This window comes from Zalophus californianus, chromosome 10 (assembly GCF_009762305.2).
Source record: "Zalophus californianus isolate mZalCal1 chromosome 10, mZalCal1.pri.v2, whole genome shotgun sequence".
Lineage (NCBI taxonomy): Eukaryota > Metazoa > Chordata > Mammalia > Carnivora > Otariidae > Zalophus > Zalophus californianus.
Genome location: NC_045604.1, coordinates 77,327,614 through 77,341,555, shown reverse-complemented (window position 1 = coordinate 77,341,555; position 13,942 = coordinate 77,327,614). Strand labels below are relative to the sequence as shown.

The 13,942-nt window shown below is 47.0% G+C and overlaps 1 protein-coding gene across 2 annotated transcripts in view; it reads left to right on the top strand.

Moving 5' to 3' along the window:
• The window catches only part of GRIN2A (glutamate ionotropic receptor NMDA type subunit 2A), a 375,591-nt gene that overhangs the window by 300,258 nt on the left and 61,391 nt on the right, over positions 1 to 13,942 (top strand). For both annotated transcript variants that reach the window (XR_003523244.2, XM_027612864.2), the window contains exons 10-11: positions 2,814 to 3,043; positions 10,131 to 10,291. Coding sequence is in view for 1 of the 2 variants with exons in the window: in XM_027612864.2 (XP_027468665.1) it covers positions 2,814 to 3,043; positions 10,131 to 10,291 (391 nt within the window). In the remaining variant the exon portion in view is untranslated. The remainder of the gene's footprint in view (positions 1 to 2,813; positions 3,044 to 10,130; positions 10,292 to 13,942) is intronic.

The following is a 13,942-nucleotide window of genomic DNA, read 5'->3' as shown; positions in this document are numbered from 1 at the left end:
AACTGGGCAACAATCATTGGCTATAACTTATGAAGAGGCTCCTATGTAAACCAACATTCATGTTACAGACATAAACACATGACATCACTTTTGAGTGCATTTTCCTCCATGCATAACAGAGTCTAAGTGGATGGCTTCAAAGGGCCACTGCTAGGACCAAATCTCTTCCTGAAACATGACTTAAGTTTATGGAAGACAGCAGGTCTTCAACATACAGCCATTCAAAAATAAAGGCACTTGAATTTGCCACATACTCTTTTCACTTGGAAGATTCAGTATTGGAAATAGCCAGTAGGTCATGGGAATCTGTTAGGAACTTAGTTTTACTGAAATCCTCCCACTTCCTCAACTTTGAAGAGTGGTGATTATTATATATAAACCATCTCCCATCAACCCAATACGGTGAAAATGCCGTGAATAATCATGTTGTGTTTAAATGGGAGAATTGTCAGCCTCCACTAAGAGGGCAATGTCACTAACCAATACGGGGCTTCCAACAGAGTGGGGCCTGAGAAGGCTCTCTGTGAGTGATCATACCTCAGTGGAGTCGGTATTCATGTTTGTGGGATCAGAGTTTGGGCTATTTGTGAATTCATGCATTTCTCTGATGAGTATTTACCAAGTGGGTACTGTGTGCCAGGCACTGTGCTAGTACAGGGGAATCACATGGTAAATCAGATAGAGATTTCCTGACCCCCAGAGAGCTGAGAATTCGGTTACAAAGACCACACGTGAACACATACATCAATAATCACAGATGGTAATAAATCTCAAGAAAAAGGGGAATGGAAGAAACCAAAGTGAAGTGATAGGGGGTGGGGGTCCTTACTTTAGATAAGATGGCCAAGCAGGGAAGAACTTTCAGAAGACATGACATTTGAGCTGAGACCTGAAGGATGAGAAGTCATGTGAAAAAAAACAGAGGGAAAAGCATTTCACGCAGAGGGAACAGCAAATGCAGAGGCCTTATTGGGGAATCGATCTTGATGAAACAGAAAAGATGAGAGTGAGGGAGGTGGGCAGTGATACAAGATGAAGGGCAGAGGCAGGATGAAACATGTATGGTGTGGGAAGTTCACCGGGGCTACTCTGTCAGGACGAGGGGAGGGGCAGGCAGCAATGGGCAGAGGGAGCCCAGTGAGGAAGGTGTCCGTTTTCTGAGAGCCAGGATTATGGTGGTTTGGACTTGGCTGGAGAGAAGCAATAAATCAGGGCTATAGCCTGGAAGATCAGAGATGATCCAAAGGCCAGTCACATGCTGTAATTCCTCCTTTGGCTGAAGCACACACCTCGAAGACTATAGTAAAGTGAGGAATCCAGCACACCAACTCCCAGCCCTTCCATCACCTCGAGGCTTCTCGTTCCCTGCTCATCTGCCTGTGGAAGCTCTCTAGAAAGAGCACCGACTTGTCTCTTGGTGCAGTACGGCTTTCTGTTACATTTCACTGCACTTTCTGGGGAAGATTTTACGCACGGCTCAGTAATAGTAGTCATGAATCAGGAATTCCCAAAATTCTTGGAAAGAACCCCTGCAAGGACCTATTTCTGATTCCCAAACAGCTGTTGCTCCTGGTCAACATGCATCCCTAATAAAATCATGCAGTTCATGAAGTTAACTGGATGGACTCTAATTATTTTTTTTTTCCTAAGAGTTCTTGACATCTTGGGAATAAGCCCAGAAGATTATAAAACTAGGCAAAGAGAGAAGAGTTTGAGATTGAGCATACCAGAATTAATTGCCTTCCCTTTAATGTGCTGTATGAGGGATATTATAAATATTGCTGTAGTCATAGTTTGGCCTCCAAAGTGTAGAAAGCTTGCCTCTCCCAGGCTCCCTGCCCAGAACTTCATACCTTCCATCAGTGATTCACTTCTGCCACTTTATTTATTGCCCACTCTGCTGGCATTGCCAACTGAAGTCTGAGTAGATCCTTTTTCCCCATCTTCATTTGCTTAAATGACATAAAAATTAACCTTCTGTTAAAGGAAGACCTCTTGCCCATGAAATGAGGGCATACATTGATTTTCTTCCCCTTGTGCAAAACGTGAAAGCCCTAACGCTTGCATTTCGCAGTGTGTGTGCTCCTCACCCCAATACGTTGTGCCATGTTGCCCTGCCTCTTTAGTTAAGGTGGCTACGAGGCACATTTCAGAATCTTAAGAGGGACTAGCTGTTGCAAGGCTACACCGAGGAAGAAAAGTGCTGGGATACCAGAGCTCATGGTCCGTGACCTGCAGCCCGATGTCTTCCATCTGTGAAGTGCTGGAAGAATTAAGCTCTATCGTTCTGCTCCTTGATGTCTCCATTTGCAGAGGGTTTTCATTTGGTTTTGTTCCTCTACGGTGCACACTTTACATCTGAGTTTGAGCCGGAGCAAGCGCTGGGGAGAGTCGGGTTAGAATACCACACATTAGCCGATGAGAACCGAAGCCGCCCCCACACACAGTTTCGTAAGGCTCGCTATGTTTATTAAGGGAGATTGGTCCCCTCAAATGGAAATCGAATCCAAATTTACAACCGGCCCTATCGTGACTTCTCATCCAAACCCACATTTTGCATGGCCATTTGTTTCTCCTTTCTTGCTTATTTTTGATTTCCCCTTAAGAAACGTGGCAAGAATCCAGCCAGACAGAAACGCAGGAAGAATGCTCGTGTTTAAAGATAAAGGGAGCTGTGGTGGCCGGGGTTCTGGGCAATGATGGGGCACAAGCATGAGAGACCATTCCATCTTCTGGCCAGTGATGGGGCTGCAGGCGGCTGCCACGTAGCCCTTTGGAGAAAATGCTGACAGTGTCCTTTCTGTTATTTGCAGCACCCCACGGGCCTTCTTTTACGATTGGAAAAGCTATATGGCTACTCTGGGGCCTGGTGTTCAACAACTCTGTGCCCGTGCAGAACCCCAAAGGGACCACCAGCAAGATCATGGTGTCCGTGTGGGCCTTCTTCGCTGTCATATTCCTGGCCAGCTACACAGCCAACCTGGCTGCTTTCATGATCCAGGAGGAATTTGTGGACCAAGTGACCGGCCTCAGTGACAAAAAGGTAAGGTCACCTTGCTTTCCTCACCGCCTGAGGGGTGGATCTTAAATGATCTCTCCTCAGAAGGGCGCGATTCGGGCTCCTATCATCCAAACCCATCAACTGACTCTAAAGCACAAAGCCAGAGGGGTTTTGTTTTTTGTTTGTTTGTTTTTTTTTTTTTTCTCTGAACTTAAATCGGCATATTTCTAAGAATTTTAGAAACAGAACCTTAAGCTTAGCCCTCCAGGGTCTAAAAGATTCCAGATCTCATTTGGAAGCACTGCTTCCCCAAATGGTCACTTCTCATATGTATGGGATCACGACAGGGATGCTTCCCAAGGCTCTGTGACTCAGGGGAGGGCCCAGGCTGGAGTTCTCCCTTCAAGGGAGCATGTGACGGTAAAGAAGATCTACGAGCCTCGGTAAGGGAAACTTGGGAGGAAGTGGGGTGCTCTTGGCTGTAGCCACCTCCCCGTTCTCTGGCCTTGGCCGAGCCTTTCATAGACGCCATGCCTTGGATTTCTTATCCATGACATGAAAAAAAGTCGTCTCTAAGGCCTACCCGGAGACAAGACAGCTCCTTTTTCCCTGGGTAGTCAGGCCGCCCCACCATCTGCATTCCCAACTCACCTGAAGTCTCCTCAAGGGACACCAAAGGAACAGAGAGGCTTTTCATTCACATTGGCTCCTCTTACTCAGGCACATCCCCAGCCCTCCCTCGTGGGGCTGCGCCTCCCATATCAGAAAGGTGGCAGGGGTCGCACCTGCTGTCTCCGTTCTCCGTTGGAATGTCACGGGGGGTGGGGGGTGGGCTGTGAGTGGCTATTCAGAAAGGCACACAGAGGAAGAAAAGAGGTAAACTGGGTGCATCCTTCCATTGAAATCTTAGGTTCAGCAAACAAACCCTGACTTGCTAAGCTCAGCAGTGTGGGGATTGCTGCGTGGCCAAGATTGTCCGTCTCTTGTATGTGGATAATCGTCTCTCTTTATAAAATCGCACCGGCATGTCTTGCTGACATAAGTCTACGTATATTCTTTTGGCATTCATCAACAAACTGTGCTGAATAGAAAATCAACCATGAAAGGCCCTAACCGCTTATCTGTGCCATATGCTGTGCTTGAAAGAGGTACAGAGAAAGCCTGTCATCAGGGAGACGATGAGGGGCGGGGGCTGGGTTGGCCTCTCTCTGATGGCTTCCCACTGGGGCTTAAGTAAATGCCAGTCTGCTTCCCGTGGCAACAGAGCCCTGGATCATCTGGCCCACCCCCATGTGTTCCCTCCCTCTTGCTCACGAGGCCCCCCACCACGTTCCTTCGGTACCCCAAGCGTCTTTCCACCACAGTGCTCTTGCACTGGTTATGTGCCCTGCCTCGAATGTTCTTCCCCATTATCCGTGGCTGGCTCCTCCTTGACTTTCAGGCCTTAGGGAAAATATCACCTCCTGGGAGAGGCCTTCCAGCCACCATGACGAACTTCGCAGCCTGAGCTTATACTCCCGTGAAACTTAAATTCTAGTAGAAAGAAACAGGCAACACGTGAGTAAACGTAAATGGGGAAGAACATTCCAGGCAGGAGCCAGTTTATAAAGGAGGTAAGACTGATGAGATTAAAGGTGATGCTTAGGATGGAGTTAGCTGGCACTTCGGAGGTGCTCAGGACATACGTGTGTGTTGAGTGAGAGATGCGTGGTGTGGAGGACACCGTGGGAGCCCCGTCCGGCTCTCCCGGCATCCCCTTTCCAGCTGTGTGCCCATCCCACGTTTGCTGTCAGAGGCTCCTACCAGGGATCTTCACAGGGCGATTACCTTGGGGTACTGGAACAGTAAAGGCCTGGAGATTTGAGTGCCCCCAGTCCCTTCAGTTACCTGTAACCAAGAACTAACGAGTGTGAGAGCCCAAAACCCCAGCCGCCCCATTGCATCCAGGCGGGGCCAACCCAGGGTACGCTTTACTCTCCGGAGCTCCCCGCAGGATCAGGTGGAAGGTGAGACTCTGCTCAGAAGCTGAGACTTTGTGGTGCTTTTATAGTCACAGAATCTGGCCCCGCCTCCTCATTCCTCCCCATACATTTGGGAGAAGAGGTTGGACCAAGCATGAGAGGTGACAGCCGTTGTGAACGTGCCTTGTAGCCTCCGGAGACCCCGCCGGCCACAAAGCACCGGTACCCGACTCCATCACACCATGGGAGCCAAAATACAGAAGCAGCTGGAGGTCCCGCAGAAGCAGTGGGCGCCCCGTCCTCGGCGAAGGGTTTTTCAAGAAAGTAGTGGGCAGCCCATTTTGCTTTTTGTTGCTATTTCTAAAGGCAAGGGGAGAAAGCAATCACTTGCCACATAGTTTTGGATTTAAATAACATGACCGCTTGTGGGAAAACTAATTAGAACCACTAATAATTTGACCTTCACTGACTCAGAGACACCTAGTAACAGATACCACATCCTCATGGGACACGGCTCGGCTTCCAAGCTCAGAGCATTAGTGGATAGCTCTTTTAATTAAATGTTTGATACAATTAGATAAATGTCAAAATTCTTGGAGTAAATAAGCAAAATGCTCCCAGAAGATTAATAGCAGATACACCAAGAAAGTCTGCAAAAATAAAAATCTATATTGAATCAATTTATTTTTTTATTTTTTTTAAAGATTTTATTTATTTATTTGAGAGAGAGAGAATGAGAGAGAGAGAGCACGAGAGGGAAGAGGCTCAGAGGGAGAAGCAGACTCCCCGCTGAGCGGGGAGCCTAATGTGGGACTCGATCTGAGGACTCCAGGATCATGACCCGAGCTGAAGGCAGTTGCTTAACCAACTGAGCCACCCAGGCACCCGAATCAATTTATTTTAATACTGTACACAGTGGGCCTTTTTTTTTTTTTTTAATCACGATTACCTGTGTAACAACTCAGGTTCAGGATGCTTTTAAAGAATTTTGCAGTCTTAGTGCTTGCTGGGAAAAGCACCTTTGAAGCCCACAGTGTGCTCAGATGACCTCAGCCTTCAATTATAAATAGGCAAATTCATGGGTAGATGTTCCCCTAGGAATGACTACAGGAAAGTTGAAACGTTGGTGGGAAACCTTTCCAACATGTTGGCAATCACGAGGGTAGCGGAGCTCCGTCCCTGGGAAGCAGGTTAATGTAGTGAGGAGAACAATGTCATCTTCGGGGTCAGATGAACCTGTGTTCAGATCTTGACCTTGCCATAAAATGGTCGTGCGGCCTTCGATATGTCAGTATCCCCAAAGCTTAATTTCCTAATAAGAGTGGGGGCAGGTATTAATACCTTTCTGGCAAGGTTGATATGAGGCTTAGAAATAATCCCCACACGGTGCCTGGCACATGGTAGATAATCCTATTATAAGAGCTGCTCCCTCCTTCCACCCTCCTCCCTCCCCGCCTCCATTGCCCTTTCCCCTCCTCTTCATCACCCTCCTGCTCCTTCATGATCAGCATCACTGCCTGATGAGCCCGTTCCTCACCTCTAGGGTCTCAAGTGCCACTGCACTGGTTGGCCTTTTGTGATAACGGGGGGAATTTGGGAACTTTCCTTGGTAGAGGAGCCCAGGAACGTGTCGCCGTGGAGTTGTGCTATCTCTGAGCCCTTCGCTCATACTGCTGGGTGGTCACTGGCTGAACAGAGGCCTCTGAGCCTCCCCTCCCTCCTAAGGGCCACAGTTGTTTGATGCTGACCCCCCAGAAGCTTGCAGCCCACCAGCAGCAGGAGAAGACTGTACCTGAGGTACGGGGTTCCCAGGTGCCAATGTCCCTTATTTATAGCCACGGAAGACAGATATTTTTAATAAGTGTATGGTTTGGGTGTGTAAGAGGAATGAAGAAATGTCCTGGTCAGGTGCCATGTTTTCCCTAAACATTTTATTTCCCATATTTTGCATCTCTCCTTCCTCCATCCTGAAGGGCTTGCCTTGAGAGAGAGAAGCCCCAGGGAGTTCTCCTGCCTCCAGGCATCATGATTACATTGCTCTGTGGTCTTGCTGACCGTGGACCCCTCTGCATCACCCCTTCCTTTGCTCGAGCCCACATTTGTTTCTTTCTGTGTGCACACAGAACTCTCTGGGAGAAAGGTGCACTAGAAATCATTCTGGTAAACTACATGGAATATGTCCTCAGTGGAAGGCCCTGGGATTTAAGAGAAGAGCCATGCTTGCTCCTAACTATTTTTCACACTGTAGGTCCTGGCTTTTTAGTGAGTCATGAAAATAATTTAAGGGCTGTGACCATTAACAAAATAGAACAAAGCAGATGACGTCAGAGTATATCACATGGAGGAAGAGTGCTCTCAAGTGGAATGCGTGTGCGTGTGGACGTGAAGAAATGTCCTGGTCCATGGCCCATGTACTGAGAGTCCTGCTTTAAAAAGTGTGATCGCCTTGACTGTAACGGGAAAAGTTCTTGGATCTCAGTGCTGGGCTGAATTTTGCGTGGGGGAGGGTACAGTCAAGGCCAGAGAAGTGTGGAAATTCATCCCTGAGGCTGCTTATCCGTCTCCGTCACTGTGTAAAGCAGAGAGGTAGGGATGAAAGGAAATCGAAAGAGCTACATGGCTCCTCTGTAGCAGATGGAGAGTGAAGCGGAAGGCATTTGGTCCAGTGGGCCATGTCACACGCCTCTGGAGAGTAGAGCAGCTCTAGCGCCTAGACTTCCGTCCCCAGAGTCCATGGCTGCCGTGCCCAAGAGCTGGGGCTGGTGCCACCTCCTGTCTCGGTGATGAGTTGGGGCACTGCCTGCCACAGTAAGTGCAAAGAGCATTTGCTGTTAGTGTGCATGCACGCACACACAAACACACATGCAGTCTCCCAACACAAGGCACCAGCAGGAAGATATCACTTGGACCATGTAGGGCCACTTCCCCTTAACTACTTATTACACAGCGGCATGCCTGATGTAGGGGACACGGTTTTCAACTGGAAATTTTAATTAACGGTGAAACGAAGTGTGAGTCTGGAAGGAAGAATGATGTTTTTGGTCCACCTGACTCGGGTAAACTGGGACACCTTCTCCAGCAGTTCTGAGCTGCATGGAAGACAGGCTGGCTTGGAAGTGTGAGGCATCTCTGGATCCTGGCCCTGGTGCCGCTGTGGATTTGCTGGGTGTCCTTCCCTTCTGTGGGTCTCAAGGTCCTCTCTCTAAAAGAGGAGGGGTTGCTAGTGACGGTCTGTGAGGAACAACAGGGTTCATGAGGACAGGCATATGTCGGATTGAATTCTGGGCTGCTACTTGCAAGCAGTGGGATCCTAAATGGTCACGTAACCTCACTGAGCCTCAGTTTCTTCATTTGTAAAATGGAGCCTCTAAGATTAGCTACCTGGCAGATTCATCATGAGGATGAAATGATCCCACATTTGTAAAGTCCTTGGCACAGTGCTGGCCCCAAGCAAGTCCTCAAAAAGTGCTGGTCATTAATTAGTTCCAGAATTTCATATCTTGTGGAAAAATGAAGCCCAGGGTACTTTTTTGCCCATGCTAATAGTAAAATAAAAAGTAATAGTAATTAATTCTGAGTGCTTACTCTGTTCCAGGCACTATTTTAATTACTTGTCAAATTTTAACAATTTTAGAACTTCCCATTGACCCTACAAGGGAAGTACTGGTATATTTTCTGCTCTAGAGACAGGAAACAAATGGAGGCAGTGTGAAGTGCCTTATCTAAGCTCCCACAGTTCGTAAATGATAGAACCTGACTTTTTAACCTCTGAACCTGAGCTCACACTTGTACCTGTTGCCCTGTGTGGACTCTAGATTTTATTTGTCTGTCTGGGACTCAGACCTAGTACTCTTGACTCCAGATCTGGTTGGGTTGCCCCAAACGCTAAAGTTGGGAACAGACAATATCGGTCAATCAGGAAAGAGAAGCAGAATATGGACATCCAACCCTTTTGGAGGCTTGAGAGCCGTACAAGACATGGGCATCCCCAGGAAGCTAATGGTTAGGAAGAACTTCAGCTCAAGAAGTGTTCATGGAGCCTGCCATTATGCCTGGAATATATTAGACCCCCAATAAGTATCGGATGCATGCACGCATGAATGATTGGATGAGTGGAGAATGAGTGAATGGAAACATACAGTCATTGTAGGGAAGGAAAAGTAATTTCTCTCTACCCTTCTAGGTGCTTGGCTGAGACACCTCTGTAATAAAAGATTAACAGGAGAAAAATAAACAGAAGCTTAACAGCATGGATACCTTCTGTAGACATGGGACATGCCCAGGAAAACGGAGTACCTCCCCACAGTGGCCCAAGTCACCAGCTTAAACACCCCCTCCAGCTAACCACAAAAGAGATGTTGGGAGCTGGGGTGAGGAGGCCAGTGATAGGAGGTTGTCAGGAAAAGCATGGTAAACCAGGGTGAGGTTCTCAAGCAGATTTAAGTTGGTGCCTTCAACACCGATAAGAGTTTCTAGAGTTTGAGTCATCTTCCTTTTCCAGGTGCTGAGAGGAAGACAGCCCTCTATGTAGAACTTCCCCTTAAATGCCTCTTAGGAAAGGGTTAAATTCTCCTCTTCAGAGCTTCTCCCGTGTCTGCTGTTTCTTAAAAATAACTAGCCTAAGAGGATCCTTATGCCAAGGAGGCATATTTCGGGGTGACATGTTGGGTTTCTCTTCATCATTTCCTGGGGGAGGTGACGGCAGTTGTCAATGGGATTCAGAGGAGGGAGCAATTGGTGGGGAGAGCAGAAAATTTCACCAGAAGATAGATAAATGAGCTGAGTAAAGCAGTACCTTAATTTCAGCTCAGTTAGCGTCTCCCAAGCATGGCCGTGTGCCCACCGTGAGGCTAATCTCTCTAACGGTGCCGAAAAAGTCAATCCAACAAGTATCTCTCGCACACCCAGCCAGCCCCGTTGCTAGGCACTGAGGGACAGTGGGAACGAGACAGACGCTGTTTCTGACCGCCTAGAGCTCACAGGCTAGTGGCAGGTGTGATTAAATTAAAAAGGAAGCCGAGAAATGCATGGTTTTTCAGCTGTCCTGTGCTAAGGCATGCGAATGTTGAACCCCTGACACAAGACAGAATGGTGGCTGACTTCTCCTCCTTCTCTCTCTGTCTCTGCCCTGTCTGTCTGTCCGTCTCTCTCTCTCTCTCTCTCTCCAGTTTCAGAGACCTCACGACTATTCCCCACCTTTCCGATTTGGCACGGTGCCTAACGGCAGTACTGAGAGAAACATTCGTAATAACTACCCCTACATGCATCAGTACATGACCAAATTCAATCAGAAGGGAGTGGAGGATGCCTTGGTCAGCTTGAAAACAGGGTAAGGATGATGGGTTGCTTTCTTTCTTTCTTTTTTTTTTTTTTCCCTCTGCAGGCCTGCCAGCCCATAAACCTCACAGAAAATGACTCTCTTTCTGCCTTGGTGCTTATCTGCCCTCAGCCCTGTGTTTTCTGGAAAGCAGCTGCGGTTAAGATGAACCCCAGTTGAGGGCTGCTTTTGTGAATCTGATGAGCATCACGGGCTTCCTTCTGAGTTGCATTAAAGAAAAGCAAATCCAGGATGCTTTGAAATGCAGAGAACCAGAGGAGTTTCTTAAACGGATAAAAACGTGGTCCAACTCTGTGGGATTTCTTAGCCAAAGAGAAAGATCTAAAGAATTTGTTAGCTTATTTAAAGTGCTGAAAACAAGTGCTATAGATTATTCTCTGATTTTAGGTAGGAGTTTTTGGGGTGCAACTTTGTGTGAAAGCCGACAGTATCACATTGACAAAGGAGAAAGGAAACGGGGAGAGAAAAGCAATGTGAATTCATTCTCTCTAAGGCTACAGCTAAGGTTCCTGTCTACCTGTTGGCGTTGCAGAGCGTAGCACGCTCGAGATAAGGAACTGTCAGAAAATATGGCACAGAGGCGAGGAGTTTAGGACACGACGCTGGAGTGTACCTCCCCTCCCCCGCCCCCCCCGCTGTTATTGTTTCTGACTTGGGGCAGATGCCTCATTGTTCTCAGCCTCACCTGTAAGATGGGACTCATAACAGGACCTTCACAATGTCGGGGATGTGCGAAATCCATTTTTGGGAGGGTTCCATTCAAAATGATTGTTTCTAAATGAAGTTTTTTTCACGAGGGCAGTGTTGCTTATCGAGAAGACGAATTTCCATGGGCCATGTGGGTCATCAGAGATTCTTGAGTGGTGAGACGTGACTGTTGTAAGGTACCCTGGCACTTCATCTGCAGCCTCTTCCTCTTGCCTGTTCGGCAGGCCCCCTGGGGCTGCTCCCTCATGTCTGGTGGGGCAGACAGGCCCCTCTAAACCCTCAAGCCCCATCCCTGTATGCTCTCCAGGAGCTTTGGCTGGTAGGATTTTGTCTCTTCAGTCTCTGTGGAATCTCTTCGGTACCTCAGCAGGGGCTCAAGAAGCTGAGCCCATGACTCATCCCAGACTCATCTACACTCTTCTCATTCTGGCTCGGGGTGATTTTTAAAAACGTTTTATTCGAGCGTAACACGATTCTTTAGGCCTGTTGTTCTCACAAGTAAATGAAATCACACTGGATGTTTTCTTTTCTGTCTTCTTTCAGCTCAGCAGGTCTGTGTGTGACACTGTTGTGTGTCATTCCGGGCCTTCATTCTCATGGCTGTGGGAAATTTCAGGATGGGGACATGCCCCAAAGTCGTCCGTCTCTTCTCATCTTGGTGAACACGGGGTAGTGTCCCATTCAGGGCTGTGGCGGGGAGGGCTCCTAGGGATATTCTCAGCCAGGTCTATCCTTGCACGAGGGAGCACGTTGCTCTCGGTATGTACCTAAAACAGGAGTCGCCAAGCTATAGGATGCGTGTATGTTGGATTTTAGTAGGGACCAGGAAATTCTGATGACTTTCTAGCTGAGCCCCAGATAGGAGTTTTGTTTGTTTCTTTCTGCTATGGTCTTTTTATCAACATATACTATCACTTGGGACAGACCGTGAACGCAAACATGGATAACAATGGTTAGAAACAGCGGGTGAAGCCTAGCTCACCCCCTCTCCATCCATCTGTCACCCAGCGCACAAAATGTGTTGTTTTCTTTCTTTTCTCATTTTTTAAAAAACAATTCGAACAAAAAGGAGTTGAGAAATGGAAACAGTTCCTGGCCATAAATTGTACAAATTGTTTTCTGGAAGCCATGTAAGAATTATGACATCCATCCCAGCAAACTTGGGCAGATGGCGGGCTTGCCCTATACTCAGTCTTCCATGTGGGGGACGTTTTGTGCTGTTACATTAAGCTCAGAAACTAGAGCTGGAGAGGCAGGAGTCTTTTGTAAAGCAATAACTCTGCGGGCACCTGGGTGGCTCAGTCAGTTAAGTGTCTGCCTTCAGCTCAGGTCATGATCCCAGAGTCCCAGGATTGAGTCCAGCATCGGGCTCCCTGCTCAGCGGGGAGCCTGCTTCTCCCTCTCCCTCTGATCCTCTCCCTGCTTGTGCTCTCTCTCTTTTCTTTTCCTGTTATACTTTTTTTAAATTTCATTTTATTATGTTATGTCACCATACATTACATCATTAGTTTTTGAGGTAGTGATCTGTGCTTCATTGTTTGTGCATAACACCCAGTGCTCTACGCAGAACGTGCCCTCTTTAATACCCATCACCGGGCTAACCCATTGCCCCACCCCCCCTCCCCTCTAGAACCCTCAGCTTGTTTCTCAGAGTCCATCGTCTCTCATGGTTCGTCTCCCCCTCCGATTTCCCCCCTTCATTTTTCCCTTCCTACTATCTTCTTTTTTTTTTGAACATATAATGTATTATTTGTTTCAGAGGTACAGGTCTGTATCTCTCTCTCTCTCTTAAATAAAAATCTTTTTAAAAAAAAGGAAGAAAGAAAGAAAGAATCCCCCACTCCTGTAAGGGTGAGGTTTTGGCCGTGCTCATTACAGGAGGTTCAGTTTCAGTGGAGTTGAGGTTGGGAAAAACCACTTACTGGCTTAACAAGCTGCTTGGTTAATTATTTAAATTAATTAAATTAAATTTTGAATAGAGAGCACATTTACATAATTCAAAATCAAAAAGTATTATATAAAAAGATAAACAGTGAAGAACCTTCCTCCCACACTGTTTCTCTTCTGCCTAGTACCCCCCCACAGTGGCCACGTTTCCTGAGTGTCCTGTGTCCCTCCAGATCAATCAGTGCATAACTAAAAGCCTTCTGCAGTTCCTTTTTTGAAAACATTCATTTTTTTTCCTATTGGCCTGTTGGTCTTTTTCTTACTAATTTATGTATTGGAGAAATAAGCCCTTTGTTTGTGGTATGGTTACAAATGGTGTTCCCAACTTTCTTATCTTTTGAGCGTCCAGATGGTATTATTTTTCCATGCTGATTTTTTTTTTTACAGTCAAATTTATCGATCTTTTTTTAAGGCTTCTTGATTCTGAGTCGTAATTCAAAAGTCCTTCTTCACTCCAAAGGCAGAAAGTTACTTTCTCACGTTTTCTTCTACTCTGGTGGCAGCTTTCATGTTTGGACTTCCTCTTGGGGGATAGCATGAGCTATGCCTCCAACCCCTTGAGTGATTATGAGAAGCAAAATGCCACCACAGAACCACCCCGAGATCTGACCAACTCCATGTGGGTCATGTCTTCTCCTCCTCCAAGACTTCTGTCAAGTGTCTACGTCACCTTGCTTCTGATCTTTTCCTTCCCTCTCACACCTTGCTTGCTTTTCACATTTTCCATCATGAAATAGGTTATTTTAAAATATGCATAGCATGAAATAATTTCACAAGAGTAAATATCATGGGGCTATATTGTTAAAGGAGTTAATAATAACAAAATGAACTCCTCACGTACCCACCACCCAGTTTAAAAAATATGGTCATTCCCCTCTTTCGTCACAGCATCTCTAGAAGTTTCCATCCCTCTGGAAGGTAGAGAGAAGAGCCCTACGCTATGCACCCCTGAATTGTTAAACTTGAGGACATTCCCTTTATGGGGCC